This window comes from Ictalurus punctatus, chromosome 23 (assembly GCF_001660625.3).
Source record: "Ictalurus punctatus breed USDA103 chromosome 23, Coco_2.0, whole genome shotgun sequence".
NCBI lineage: Eukaryota > Metazoa > Chordata > Actinopteri > Siluriformes > Ictaluridae > Ictalurus > Ictalurus punctatus.
The window spans coordinates 5,358,133-5,371,784 of NC_030438.2; the positions used below are offsets into that span (position 1 = coordinate 5,358,133).

Here is a 13,652-nt window from a genome sequence, read left to right on the forward strand (position 1 = left end):
TTAAGGTGTGTACATGTCTGTAATCCACGTCGATAACGCGACTAAAACAGGAATACTCCACACGTCTTAATTCGATTTGTGTTTACTTCGAGTATGACTTTAGTCGGATTAAGGTCATCAATAATCGCTGTTTACATGCTAGATTCTTAATCCGAGTATTGTCTTAATCAGGTTAATATCGGATTATTGTTGTCCATGTAAACGTACTGACTGTCTGGCTCAAAGTGGATCCTAAAAAAACACTTCTTTTTTTTTTTCTTACACCTGAATGTGAACAAAGGAGTGCTGTGACATCTACGTAGATTATCACACTTATTATTTAAAATAAAATAAAAAAAGAAAGAAAGAAAAGAAGAAGAAAGTAGATCTTGGAACACCTATTTTCTTGCACACCTTTTTCTCCCCCACAGTTTAACCTTGCAGTGGACTAAAGAACCGAAACCTTGATGCCCAAGGCACCTGAATTCTTTACTCTACCATCATATTAGTCGCTGACATTAACATGGCGGCTGACACAGAACAGTGCCAAGGCTACACGAATAAAGAAAGCGGAGTGACGCGAGCTGGAACTGCGATCAAGCGCTCGCTTTCGAACGCACGCGACGCTCCTAATGCCGTCCTCTGATTGGCCGCTGAGATGTCAGCTCGCGCCCTGGCCAGCCTATGAAAATGCCACACAAGTGAGCAACTGGCAGAGTTGAAACAGCGCCGTGTTGATGCTGCGCGCACGCTCTGAAGTTCCTCTGCTCCCTGTAAGCGCGCGAGGAGAATAAACTGACGCCCAACGGTTTTCTGAGAAAAGTCGACGAGGAAACTTTTTATTGGTTGTAATTTTATTTTTTAATAGAATTGAATACTTGAAAAGAAAAGGGGAGGGGGAAAAAAACCCGCTCACCGGTCATGGATGCTTTAAGATTTGTGATGTTTGTGTCAAGTCTGAGCTTCTTTCTCTCTACCGTAAGTTCTTCTCACATTCAACTTCTGATGCTTGTGTTTGTATCAATAATATCTTGACCTATCTAATAATGGTGTTGATATTTTTATTTATATATATTTAAATCGACTTATATATTAAAAGCCCATTTGCAGCCTGCTTATTATGACAGGCAGTTCGTAGTTCTACAAAATGGTGTTGTGTATGGCTAGCCTTAGCTATGTTGAAGCCTAATAAACTAATAACTGAATCATTTGGGCATTTGGAAAATTTCGAATTTGTATTTTAGTCCTGTTTGAACAGAGTCCAGTTGTTGGCACAGCCTGGCAACTGCCACCCCTGAAATATCTCATGATACCCCTATTTACCACTCCTACGCTTATATATGAATTATTGATTTAAATCATTGTAGTAGCTTTTTAGTTTTGTTTTTGTTTTCCAAATGCCTTTAGTATTAAGATCTATAGAACAGTTCTGAAGCCAGTACACTTATGCTATTCATTTTAAACCACAAAACCAGTAGAATTTGGGTGGTGACACCCGCTTTAATGTGTCCTTTGCCCTCCTTCTTTGCCACCCCATGTCTAAAAACCCACACACACACTGTGTGAATCTATTTCAACTTTTAAACCCAGAGAGTACATGTATTCAGAGGAACCTAAACATATTTAATACAAAAGCACAAAATTTATTATGGCTTTCAGTTTCTATATCAACAGAATTTATCATTTGTTCATATAGGTTATACAAAGCTCTAACGAGTTAATAACGAATGCACTTCTGCTTCGTAATTTACAATTTAGACTACATGTTAATGAACTGCGATGTACAGAGGTGTGTCTGGACAATCTATCAATAGTTTCTTGTCTCATTGCCATACTGCACATTTAAAATACTGATATATTGCTGCAAATGATCCGTCTAAATGTATTATGGTGATACAGTCACCATCTACAGGGGTTTGTTTTCAGGAAATGTCTGTGATTTATAGAGTTAGAGAGCAGCAGAAAAAAAAAAGCCACAGTAACTGCCCATCTTGAATCGAAGTGCAATTTGTTCTCAATCAATTATGCGGTTCGAAGTGCTAGATTGAATGTGATCCTGCAGAATCGAGCCTGAAAGTGTTTAAATCATTCTGACAGGCGAAGTTAAGGTTAGAGTGACGGGTTTGACCAAAACATGTTGCTTTTTTTTCTCTGTCTTCCCCCCCCCCCCCCTCAAAGATCAAAGATCTTGAAACATTCTCAAAGATCTGAGACATTTAATATACAAGAGTAGAGGTCGACCGATATTGATTTTTTTTTCTAACAGATACCGATAACATGTCCATGTGCCCGATAACTGATATGCAGAACCGATATTTATTTATTGTTTTACTTCTGTTTTTGACACAGTGATAACAACAACACTGAACTGAGCAAACCGTTTTATTTATAACAATGTTGTCAATTTCAGGTCCTCCTTGCCTTGCATACAAAACAAAACAACTCTTATTTATACACCAATAATTAGAGGGGTCTGAAAGAGTGCAAAAATGTCTTCTTTTTTTTAATAAAAGCTTTGATGAGGTACACAAACAGGTAAACAAATATAGCACATACGAATAAACAAAAAACAAATATATTGCTGCATTGGCGGTCCTGCGCACAATTCTCAAAACGGCCACAAGATGGCGCCATTTATCGGTGGATCCGGTATTACAAAACCGATATCCTATAATGGAAAAATGCGTAAATATAGGGAAAAATATTGGTAAAACTGACTATGAGTCAGTCTCTACACAAAGAGGGCTGAAATCTTTTCATAAGCTGCTCTCAGATGTCTCTTTCCCAAGGTGAGACCCTCTTGACAGGTCTTGCTTTTAGACCGATAGGATCTTGACAGAGATTTGCATTTCAGATCGGAGCACGCTCTGAATCCCGATCGTTTAAAAACAAGCATGCTGGTTTTGAAATGAAGCTGTTTTGCGCGTGGTGGTATTTCTTTAGAGCTGAATAAGCTTTGCTAATCTGGGCAAAGTTAGTTTCCTTACTCACACCTCAGTCATGCTAATTTTGGGACTGTGTGTATTTCCCACAGTGCACGGTGCATATATGTCAGCTATAATGTATGAGTGAGTTGGTTTGCAGTTGGTGTAAAGAGCTATCTCATGCACTAACTCCTAATTATCCACTGAAAAGGCTACAGAATGCAAAATGATGAAGCCCTAAACAAACCCATAGTACACTACCACACAACATTTTTACAATGAATCTGTATTGGACATATAGCCTATCTAGGTGCCGTGGGTGCCATCTGTCTAAAACGGCGTTCACCCTGGGCGAACCGACGTTTAATATAACGATTGACACCGAAGGCAGAAATACATCGACCAGTGTAGTGACCTAAAAAATGTTGAATGAAGAAGATGACACAAAAGCCAACTCCGAGGACATGTATGTTCTGAGCAAGGATAAGCCTGTATGACTTCTTTACCGCACCGATTTTTGTTGTAATTACAAAAAGAAAATAAATGTGGCAAACTATCTCACAACCACAATGCAATTAGAGAATAGATGCATTTGTAATGATACGCTAAAATCCATCAAAGCTAGTTTTTAGCCCTTTAAGGGCTCAGAAAAAATGCAGAGCTCTCCTAACTAAATAATTGAATACTTGCATTGTCCCTGCAGTAATATCCAACACTTAATGTCATCCACTTTACAAGTGTAAAGAGCTAATGGTCAGCGAATTGTGACTTTTCAATATTGGATGTTGTTTTTCTGTGATAGTAAGTCTTTTGAGAATTTAAAAAAAAAAAGCAACTGATTAGACAATTAACGAAAAACCCTTAGACCATTTTGTTTAGTCAGGCAGCATCTAAGTAAAATATTCCAGTAGTGTAATTGTCCGTGAGCTCTGGTTACTGTCTGTTTGTCTGACTTTCCGCCTCGAGAGGATGAGTTTCTTTAAATTGCCTGTAGATGTGAGCGATTGTGCAGATGTATTGGCCTCCTACTCAGCGTGCACCCCCTCCTCTCGCATGCAGTGCTTTGAGAATAGGCTTACTGCTTTTCTGCTGTCTGTGTTTATAAGACCTCACACATACACACTTACTTCTGTACACAGTATCTGGATGAGTATGAGAATGACAAAGTAGCTACCGCTGCTGTTTTGTGATTTGTTTTGCTGGAATCCGAAAGGTATTACGTGAAAGAAAGGTCAGAGGTCAGCACCAGGCTATTACACGCTGAATGAAAGCTCTTTGAGTGCATTACTTCCTAATTGGTGTTTCTATACTGAATGCATGTAGAGTACAGGACAGGCATATAACCCATTAGGGCTGATAGTTAAGTGGTTAAGCTCCTCTACTAGTGATCAGAAGGTTGTAAGATATTTAGGAGTTTAGCATCATGCCTTCATAACAACATTAGCCAGGTTTTTGTCCTTAAAATGCTCCTGTGTTTGGAACAAATTTACTACGCATCCCATCTCAAGCCTCCGCTTCACCTCATGGCTGCATTACCACTTCAGGCGTATTATTTTTCTAACAAGTCAACGGCCCGTCATCAATTTTTGCTTACTTATTTGTGTAAGATCAAAATTTTCTGTCGTTTTGTTTGCTGCTAGCTCTGTGTGCTGTGGTGGACAATAGGCAAATTTTTCCGTTATTTCAGTCAACTTGACTGGAACTACTTTAGCTGTGCATTTACTGAAAAATAATTGCGCACCTCAGAACGTCTGTCAGCCAATCAGAATCAAGATTTCATCACCTCTGTGGTACAACACAGTAATTAACAGTAGTTCATTTTACAAATACAAGTTACGGAGTCAGAATGTGCTCCGGTGAGTGCTTGAACACTAAATTAAACACATTATAAAATATTCATGAATTAAATAGCAGCACTCAGTTCAATCAGTAGCAGGAGAAGGTGCAATTTCTCATATTTTTTAATTATAGTAATAGAGCAGACTTTACTTACTCAGGCATTGTATGTCCTACTATGCGTAATCACAATCATTCCTGTTTGGCAGCTCTTTACTCTGATTAAGAGAGAGACGTTGGGGGTGGGGGTGGGTGGGTGGGTGGGGGGGGGGGGGTTATAAAACTACACTAAAATAATTGCCAATATTGAATAGTTATGTCAATAAAATAAATAAGGTGTCTGTATGAGTGAAGCTTTCCATTCACTCAGGTCTATTGTTACTTCAAGTCCCATGACTGCCAGAAAGGCACTGCTGGGCCTTTGAGCAAAACCCTTAACTCTTAATCTGCCCAGGATATAGATGTTTGCCTTTGTGAACTTTAAGCTTGTGCTTCAAACTTGTTAGTGTGTAGCAATCCCTCATGCATTAATAAAGCATGTGCTGGTCGTTACCTCACAAAACCATTGGCGGTGTTCTCAATCCTGTGATTGCTTTATGAATTGTTACTGCAACACAAATAGTGGCCAGAGACTGATGGAAGTCCTGGAGTTGCAGATTCAGCACAGCGTGATCATATGAACCACATTGATTGTACCGCATGTTGCCATATCATACTCTATATTAGTTCTTCCTCCTGATTCCTCTTTCGCCATTGTTACACTACTGGATCATTATCGGGGCCATGGGGAGTGGAGAAAGCAGTTAGGTAACATCGCAATTATAATATTCTAGTTTTTAGGTGTATAAACTGCTGATGAATGCTCCTCTCAGTGCAGCTCTCAGTGCAGCTCTCAGTGCAGATAATTATCATCCTACATCCCTTGACTGTCCAGATGTGAGTATGTGAGGAGCTGAGCTACATTTTAAATGTGGGATGACCGTGTGTCCTTGAGCCTGACTTGCTTCTGAGTTAATGTGTGCTCCCTGATCACTTTAAGTGATTTCTAATTGGGGAAACATGTTAATGACCAGGATCAATGAGGCATGACATGTACCACACCACACTGCCAGTTAAAACATTTTGGTTAAACTTCAAGAAATGTGTTCATGATAAATTCCTATGCAGATCTAACTGGGTCACCCTTATAAGGCATTTGTAGAACAGAGCATATGTTGTTTTTTTTTTTGTTGTTGTTATAGCTGATAATAACACTGTCTGATATGAAGCCTACAATCAAATCTGGGCTCACGGTAGTAACAAGCAAGTGCACTCACCTTTAATAAAGCAATCTGAGAGTGGATGATGACCAAGTCCTTAAATGCAAAGATGTAGGGATTTGATAGTAAATTTGTTTATTATGTTGTATGGGATATATCTGGCAGCAAGTGAACAGTCAGTTGTTAAATATGGGCAAGTGTAAGGATATGAGAGACAAGGGCTATATTGTGATGGCTAGATGACTGGGTCAGAGCATCTCCAAAATGACACGTTTTGTGCGGTCTTCCTGGTATGTAGTGTCAAAAACAGGCCCCACCTCACAAAAGGATCTGCTGCTAACGTCTTGGTGCCAGATACAACAGCACACCTTCAGAGGTCTTGTGGAGTCCATGCCTTGACAGGTCAAAGCTGATTTGGTGGCCCAAGGCGGACCTACTCAATATTAGGCATATGGTTTTAATGTTATGGCTGATCAGTGTACAATGCCTTGTTATAGAGAAGGTGAACTTTCTAAGCAAATTCCACTGCTGATAATGCGTAAAAAAACAACCTTTTTTTTAATACTGTGTATTCTTACTGGCAATTTTAGACGAACTCTTGGGACTATACCTCATCTTTGTCTGTGTATAATGTATGTTAGTCTTCTGTCCTTCATGAAAGTCAGTTTATGACCACAGAACATTTAGCACACTGTAATAGAATCAGAAAATTAGGCTGGTTGGTGTGTTGGGGCAGTTCCTGGTTATAAATGTTGTGAAGAAAAGATGGAGATTTTTTAAATGACAGATCCCGGTAATTGACAAAGCTGAAACTGACACAGAAAGCTACACTTTCCATAATTAATCTGCTTAACCCAAGAGATTTGCATGTCTGTGTTCATAGGCCAGCTGTGTTCATTCATTTCCACTAGACTCCTCATTTGCCCATTCTGGACATTTCACACCGTCTTTAGAAACAGCAGCAGTTTCTGAATGGCTGTCATCTGTGTGGCCCATGCACGGGTATTTATACCAAATGAAAAAAACATAAGGAGTACATTTACACTACTGCAGGGTTTGTATTTTCATGAAGCTGTCTTCACTGTGAACTATAAAGCTGTTCTAGTAAAGTCTGTCCACTCGGTGGCCATCTTGGTAACACTCTTGAACAGTTATTTTCAGTTCTACAAGACCAGGCTTCTATCTCCTTGAAAAGAGAGCCACTATTATACTAGAAACAGATTGACAAGATGATGTTGGAAATGGCTGATAAAATCTGAATAAATGGAATAAATGATGTTGAGATCATATTTCTCAAACCATCACTGACTAGGGTTGTGACGATACACTCCAGTCACGATTTGATTCGATTCGCGATACTGGCTCCATGAATCAGTTCAATTCTCTGAAAATTTTGAACCAAATTTTAATGAAGAAAAGTGACTCCTTTTTTATTTCTGAATCATAACCAATGCAAAACACGGTGCATTTTTGTCGGTATAAAACTAAATAAATCAAACATTGCAAAAAACCGAACAAAATGTACTACATATGCACCATATGTTAAAACGAAATAAATAAATTGGTAAATTCTCCCCAAAATTTAATCGAATAAACTATATGAGTGCTGCAGCAACACCCATGGCATCATTTGAACTCAAAATAAAACTCCAAAGTCGGTTAAAATGGCCGTATTTCACGCCTCTTTCTCATGTGGTCGTGTAACCGTATAACCTATAATGTGTGTCGGTCGTCGTGGTCCGGAGCTGCTGGTCACTTAACAAGTATAGATAATTTCAGGTAAAAGCACAGGCTCTCCACGAAAAAAGATGCTCATGTGACTAGCGTACTCTCTATACATTAAACTCTATTGGATGCACAGATTGGAACCACTGGTGTTCAAAAAATAATAATTAATGCATAATTAATACACGTCATCACATTTTTGCATCGCGAGGCACCCCTGTCTCTGATGCAATGCTTTCCCCCTTCAATAAAGCGAACTTTGCACAGCCTTATACAGCAGCTGTCTCAATGCTGTTCTGAAAATTCCTGAAAATTGTCTGCTTACCTCAGCAGCTTCCTCCCAAAGGAAGTGATATTCACTATAATGATTATTACTCACACTCTTCTAATTGTGAGGCTGCGCCCATGTGAAAACTCACCTCATAGCAGAACAACTGACTTTAATATCTGATTCACGATATTTCTGCTTTGGGAATTCCCTTAATAATTTGAATAGTGAGTGGGTTATTACGGTGAGTCATTTCATCCTAAATTAAACTAAGAAATGGTTATTTCTTTTTGTTGCACCCTTGAGCAGGACACTTAATGTCAACCTCGTAGGTTCATATGTATGTTGGATTCTGGCTCACTTTTACTGACGTACAGACATAACGTGTCTCTCTGTAATGGTCCAGTTTGAAACTGTAATAAAAGAAAATCAATCATTTTAATTGAGTTAGAGGACAGAGGAATTTGGTCTTTAAGTCATGTTCAGCAATGGACATTTTACTGAACTTGGTGAGATATATAACCTCAGCTGGTAAATCTAAAATGGGATGTGCTCTCTGGGCTGGATGGATGGCAGTACTCTCTCACCTGTCAAACACTAACCATGCACGTGTCTGTGTGCTCATGTATGAGGAAGAAAGTGAATAGCGCCTTCCTAAGTGTTCAGCATTCCTTCAGTTGATATACTTTGCCTTGTGACTTGTTTAAATAAGGGAAAACAACAGTCCCAAACTTTTTGGTTGTGCTGCCTGACATATAAGTTGCATCCAGGTGGTCTTCCTCCAAAATTACCTCCTCTCTCTCTCTCTCTCTCTCTCTCTCTCTCTCTCTCTCTACCGTCACTCTCGTTACATTACAACCCCCTCCTCACTAATTGCCCTCGTCTGGCCTAGTGTGAAGGGTGGTTAAACAGCTGCATGGTGTAATCTTAAAGGTCTGTGTTAAGGAACCATCCTATACATGGACTTTACATCAACACAGCACGGTATGATTTACTTACGAAGTCATCAAGGCTGCTTTGCTTTCTGGAATAATAAAAAATACTTTAATTACTTATAAACTTATAATTGTCAGTATTCGGTTTTGTAAAAAAAAAAAAAAAAAACATTACGGACGTGTATGTGGTAAGCTGAATGCAGTAATAGATGTAGTCAATGCTCCTGAATGATTAAAGGTTAAAGTGACTTACAGGTGAGAAAGAATCCAAGCACAGGTCTGAGGGTTAAAGGTCACGCTTAAGGGTAAACAGTGGCTCTTAGAATAACCAAAGCAGAGCTTTACTAATAAACTTTATAGTTTCTGAATTCTGCGAATGCGCTGAAAACTACAACCCCAATTCCAAAAAAGTTGGGATGCTGTATGAAATGTAAATAAATGTAAATAAAAATAGAACGCGATGATTCGCAAATCTCATAAACCCATATGTTATTCCCAATGGAACATAGAAAACATACCAAATGTTTAAACTGGGGAACGGTACCATTTTAAGGAAAAAATGAGGTCATTTTGAATTTGACAGCCGCAACACGTCTCAAAAAAGTTGGGACAGGGGCAGCAAAAGGCTTTTTCGTAAAAAAAAAACTCTGACTGTAAAACCTAATGCTGATTTAATTATTTAAAACATTTTTTTTCGTTACAGAAAGTTTTTAATTTTATATTATTGTTTCTCTATATAGAGTATATACCCCTTTTAAGCAGAGATTGTACATTTTCAACATACAGAAGCTCCGAATAAAGCATAAAATGCCTAATTGCACGATCAGCTTCTGCAATTTTAGCAGTTGGAGAAACTGCAGAATGACATCTGGATGACATATGTCTTCCCTAAGGTCAAATAACTTTGTGATTAAAAAAGAAAGCACCGTAGGCTTCTCAGAGACTGCAGGACTTCATGACTCTTGTGGGGACACGTGCACTCTCCCTCTCTCTCTCTCGCTCAAGTCTGTCAAACTGCCAGAGCCAAACGAGGCAAAGTGACTCTACATCAGTTAAATGAAGCCTCAAAGATAAAGGAGTGGACCGAGGCAGCGTTTCTCACTCCTCCTCCTCTTCCTCCTGCCCACGCACTTTAATTGGCTTGGTCTGAGCTTTGCTTCAGGAACGTCAGCTTCATCAGGTTTATCACTCTCCTCTGCATTCATGCATGCAGATCTTGGGCTACGGTAGCATTCTCTCAGCTTCAGTAAACACAGCCCGCACTTTATATTAATATTAATATTTTTATAGGCAAATGTAAAAACCTATAAATATTTTGATTATATGACTGACAGCAGAGCCGTAACTTTTCATTTCAAAAAGATAATGAAAGGGATGAATGCCTTTGAGTAGTAATACTAAGCTAAATAATTGTAGTAATAATCATTAAGTGCACAGTCATTACTTGTTAATAAACTCTGTGATTGTATTTGCTGATTCAGAATGTCTGATCTTAATGTTTAAAGATAATTATCTGGTCCAAATCAAAAACAACGTAACACTTCAATAATTTGAGCAATGTAAACGCGGTGAGATCAGCATATAAGTGCTCAAATCTACTGTATTGTTATCTAGCATTATGTTTTCAAAGCACGCTTGTCCATGAGTTCCCCAAGACATCTTAATACTATGTTAGATTGTTCCACTGTACCAAGTACTGGAGCTTTCAGAGTAGAGAGGTGAAACGGTCGTCTCTATCAGTACAGAAAGTGCCACCTTTTCAATTTCTACTTAAAGATATTGTGCTAAAAAGATATTCTAACACTGATAGAGTAAAGAAAGGGCTGTGGAACCATGAGAAGATGAATATAGATCTCAGATATAAGTCCATCCATTCTGGCAAAGGTATAAAGCTAAGCACTTTTTCAATGTTGGACGCATAACTGGCGTGAACACACTTTGTGCTATGATGACATCAGATGATACTGAAAAATATACTGTAGTAGAGGTATGTTTTTGGTCATGTAATGTAATGTAAAGAAATGTAAATTTATCCCCAACTGTGCACAACTATGCTCCTTATGGTCTAAATATCCAATGTAATGTACAGATAACATACACTTAAGATGAACAATTACATGACAAGCGTTTGCACTTGAAAGTTCCAGTCTAGCACCTTTTCTCTGAGTTGACGAAAACCAGAACTGCTCTCTTCTATTGACTCACTCTTGGATCTTATGTTTTTTTAATGAGTAGTTCAAAAAACACCCCCAGATGAGAGAGAGAAAGAGAGAGAGAGAGATAGAAAGATCAAGTCATGACTCTTGACTTCAGGAGCAGAACATACCCATAAGGCATTGCATCCTTTTCAAACCAGAAAATAAGCAAAAACCGAAGATATTCGGAATAATTTATTTATATATAGTCCAACTCGTAAATCTATAGGACAGAAATTTCATTTCCTATTTGTTTATTAGCACGCTCACGTATTAGCATGACGACGACACGAATAGTTCCAGTGAAATAAATAACTGCTTACTTTGCTGATTATTGTTCTTGCTGTCAAGGTTGAAATCTGTTCCTGCTGCAGGAGGCTACTTCAGTGACCTTTGGTGAAGATTCAGAACAGTTTTAACCACATTTGCCAATAATTCCGGAGCCGACTGTAGGTGATGCACACTTAAATCTCGATATACCACGAGGGGCTGTAAACGGACGGCGTGTTAGAAACAATATTGAAGTGCAATATAGATATGCATTTGGGCTTTTGATGACTCTGAGATGAGATTTGATGTTCTCGGTTAGATAAGTAAGTAAACAATGTTCCATTAATGTTAAGCGCTCATACAAAAATGGCCTATGTTCTGAATAACCTTCGGAGTCATTCTTCAACGCTTTGTTCACATGCATTTATCCAATTTTAAAGTGACTCAGTGCTTAATTTGCAGGGCTAAAGTGTTTTGTTTAGAAATAGTGTTTGTGAACCGCCTTTTGCAATAATTAATTAGTGCCTTCATGACCGCCGGCCAGTCTTCAGAGAATAGAGCCACAGGATGAATGATGGCGTCTGATTCTTCTGACTGCAGCATATTAAGTGACTTGGTGAGCGATGAGCTTGTAAATGGAAGGCTCTATGGCAAAGAAACAAAAAACGCTGTGTGTGTGTGTGTTAGTGGAGACAGAAAAGCAACGTCCAGCACGCTGAGTCATCCTACAGCACTTGTGTATTTCTTGTGCAGAGTAAATCGAAAAGCAAGGCCAAAGAGAGCTGTAAAATGAATGTTTTCATTTGCAGTGCACCAACTTTTCCAGCTCCAGAACTTTCAAGATGCATCTCAAAGCCTCCAGTGTCCTAAGAGTCGGATTATAAGACGCCGTGTTTAGAAATGACCTGGACCACATGAGGAGCGTATGCGAAAACATAAGGCTTGTATTACTATACACATACCGCTTTGATTTACATAAATAAATCCCAGCAAATTACTGGACTATAAACACAAACGAGTAGGAGCATTATCAGGTACGCATCAGCAAATATCCTCTCTGAGCCGATGTGTTCCGCTCACAAGGCACCATGGCTGAAGGAGAGAAAATGGATTAATCGTAAGGTATTGTGATGAGAGGAAGCACTGTATGGAGCGTGACTGCTTTGGGAAGTGTATTCATGTGCTAGTCTGATTCTGATAATTCATCAGAAATAAGTGTATTGTTGAAAGTGCTGTTTAGAAGTCCATGAGCAGAGGTCATAAGTAGGAGGATAAAGGTCATTAACAGGAACTCACTGGTATTTACATTCATGTTTATTCATTCAGCAGATGTCTGCTACATGTGATACAGAAGCATAGTACAAGTAAGGATCTGAGCGACTTTGTCAAGGACCAAACTGTGATGGTTAGATGACTGGGTCAGAGAATTGCGCATCCCACAGAAGAGTTACTGTTGCACAAAATGGTGAAAAATTTCATGTTGGCTATGATAGAAAGGTGTCAGAATTGTGGCTGTGTCGCCACAGACCAGTGAGTGCCCATGCTGAACCCTGTTCACCATTGAAAGTGCCTACAGTGAGCATGTGAACATCAGCAGCAGTGTGATTCTCTGGGAAATGTTCTGCTTGAAAACCCCAGGTCCTGGCATTCATATGAATGTTACTTTGGCATGTTCCACCTACCTAAATATTGTTGCAAATAAAGTGCACCCCTTCATGGCATCGGTATTTCCTAATGGCTTTGGCTTCTTTCAGTGTGATAATGCGCCTTGCCACACTGCAAAAATTGTTCAGGAATGGTTTGAGGAACATGACATGAGTGAGTTCAAGGTCTTGACTTGGCCTCCAAATTCCCCAGATCTCAATCAGATCAAGCATCTGTGGGATGTGTTGGACAAACACATGCGATCCATGGAGGCCCCACTCCGCAACTTACAGGACTTAAAGGATCTGTTACTAATGTCTTAATGCCAGATACCACAGCACGCCTTCAGAGGTCTTGCGGAGTCCATGCCTCGACGGGTCAGCGCTGTTTTGGTGGCACAAGGTGGACCTACACAATATGAGGCAGGTGGTTTTAATGTTATGGCTGATCGGTGTATGCATACCAGTACTTTCACTGTCACCTTTTGCCATTTCTCACCCACTAGTTACGCTTCCCTTATTGCGAGAGAGCTAACAGTCTGTAAAGGCAAGAACACACTGGCTGATGGATGACAAATTGTGTCAAAATCGTAACCTTGCATGATCTACTTTATGGCA

At 39.3% G+C, this 13,652-nt stretch overlaps 1 protein-coding gene across 2 annotated transcripts in view; it reads left to right on the forward strand.

Annotated features, from left to right (window-relative positions):
* Positions 1 to 530: 530 nt before the first annotated feature.
* vipr1b (vasoactive intestinal peptide receptor 1b) overlaps positions 531 to 13,652 on the forward strand; it is a 63,823-nt gene continuing 50,701 nt past the window's right edge. For both annotated transcript variants that reach the window (XR_008393289.1, XM_053674727.1), the window contains exon 1: positions 531 to 957. Coding sequence is in view for 1 of the 2 variants with exons in the window: in XM_053674727.1 (XP_053530702.1) it covers positions 901 to 957 (57 nt within the window). In the remaining variant the exon portion in view is untranslated. The remainder of the gene's footprint in view (positions 958 to 13,652) is intronic.